At 46.3% G+C, this 2,008-nt stretch overlaps 1 protein-coding gene across 1 annotated transcript; it reads left to right on the top strand.

The window, feature by feature from the left end:
• Positions 1 to 647: 647 nt before the first annotated feature.
• Positions 648 to 1,739, top strand: LOC100296156 (peptidyl-prolyl cis-trans isomerase A). Its single transcript, XM_024983891.2, has one exon. It carries the CDS (start codon positions 1,274 to 1,276, stop codon positions 1,670 to 1,672), a length of 399 nt encoding a protein of 132 aa, XP_024839659.1. The 5' UTR covers positions 648 to 1,273; the 3' UTR covers positions 1,673 to 1,739.
• The last annotated feature ends 269 nt before the right edge of the window (positions 1,740 to 2,008 follow it).

Raw genomic sequence — 2,008 nt, forward strand, 5'->3', positions numbered from 1 at the left:
TGCATATGGTGACTGCAGCCATGAAATTAAAAGACGCTTGCTCCTTGGAAGAAAAGTTATGACCAACCTAGATAGCATATTAAAAAACAGACACATTACTTTGCCAACAAAGGTCCATCTAGTCAGAGCTATGGTTTTTCCAGTAGTCATGTATGGATGTGAGAGTTGGACTGTGAAGAAAGCTGAGCGCCAAAGAATTGATGCTTTTGAACTATGGTGTTGGAGAAGACTCTTGAGAGTCCCTTGGACTGCAAGGAGATCCAACCAGTCCATCCTAAAGGAAATCAGTCCTGAATATTCACTGGAAGGACTGATGTTGAAGCTGAAATTGCAATACTTTGGCCGCCTGATTCGAAGAACTGACTCAGTAGAAAAGACACTGATGCTGGGCAAGATTGAAGGTGGGAGGAGAAGGGGAAGACAGAGGATGAGATCATTGGATGGCATCACCGACTCAATGGACATGAGTTTGAATAAGCTCCGGGAGTTGGTGATGGACAGAAAAGCCTGGCGTGCTGCAGTCCATGGGCTTGCAAAGAGTCGGACACTACTGAGCAACTGAACTGAACTGAAGCTGGGTCATGGTAACAGTCATTCTAACCTTATCTTGGCTACCAAAAAAATGCATCTTTTCAGCCAATTGTTCTACCTGCAGTGGGTGGGGAAGGCCAGGAAGGGCAGGGTAGATTTTGGAGAGGGGGTGGAAGGGGCCCGGGGCAGGAAATGTGGACAATTGTGCCTTGTGTTTTGTCTACTCATTACCAATGACTCATTTGAGAGCACCTGATATTTGGGGTCTGCGTGCTTACCAGGTTTCTCATCCTAAAGAACAAACTCACTGACCACACAGACATTCACAGGCTACTCATGCCTCTGAAGCTCTCGAATCATACCCATGATCTCAATGTTGAGGAGTTTTGTGCATAAAGTGCCTGGGGATGGGGGGCGGGTAGGTGAAAGGAAAAGGGAGGGAGGGATGAGGGACAGAGGGTCCTTAAAGAAATCAGATTCTGCAGACAGGGATATTAACCTTTCCTGGCCAGAGAAAGGACAGCTTTGACCACCCGCGCGACCGAGCCATTGCTGTTTGATGGTATTTGCTTGGTGTCAGGTACAGCATAATCTTTGAATAATGGGCAAATTTTTTCTTTAATTCTGATGTTAAACTCACTTCAAATGTTTTTACCCTGAGCACTGTGCAGCTCAAAGACACCTGTTTAGCAAAACTTATGGGTACAGCCTTGTAGACAGAGCCACCCTGGAGCCTTCAGCCATGGTCAACCCCACCCTGTTCATTGAGCCCTGGGAAGAAAAGATTTGGAATAAAGGTCCCTGCTTTCATAGAATAATTCCAGGACTTATGTGCCAGGGTGGTGACTTCGCATGCCGTAATGGCACCAGTGGCAAGTCCATCTATGGTGAGAAATTTGATGAGAATTTCACTCTGAAGCATGTAGGCGCTGGCATCTTGTCCATGGCAAAGGCTGGCCCCAACACAAACGGTTCCCTGTTTTTCATCTGCACCGCCAAGACTGAATGGTTGGATGGCAAGCTCATTGTCTTTGATAGGGTGAAGGGAGGCATGAATATTGTGGAAGCCATGGAGCACTTTGGGTTCAGGAATGGCAAGACCAGCAAGAAGATCACCATTGGTGACCGTGGACAAATCTAATAAATTTGACTTGCCTTTTACTTGAAAACAAACAAACTTATGGGCACAGAAACCAGAGAGTACAGCATATCTAAGGACAGAGCCTCTGGGGACTGAATTGAGAATTTTAAGAGCCCTCCTAGGCCCAATCTTTCCCAAACAAAACATTCTTAATTTTCCTTTCCAGCATCCCTGGGAGACTCGGGTGGTTGAGGTACAGTGACCTAAAGTCCCTGAGAGCTGGGTTTTCTAAGTGTGGGAAGAAATATTACAGAGGACTTGCCAAGACACGTGGAGACATTTCTTCCATCCACTCTTGAGCCATTCATCAGTCTGATTAACCCCTTTCCTTTCTGG

Source organism: Bos taurus, chromosome 23 (assembly GCF_002263795.3).
Source record: "Bos taurus isolate L1 Dominette 01449 registration number 42190680 breed Hereford chromosome 23, ARS-UCD2.0, whole genome shotgun sequence".
Taxonomy (NCBI): Eukaryota; Metazoa; Chordata; class Mammalia; order Artiodactyla; family Bovidae; genus Bos; species Bos taurus.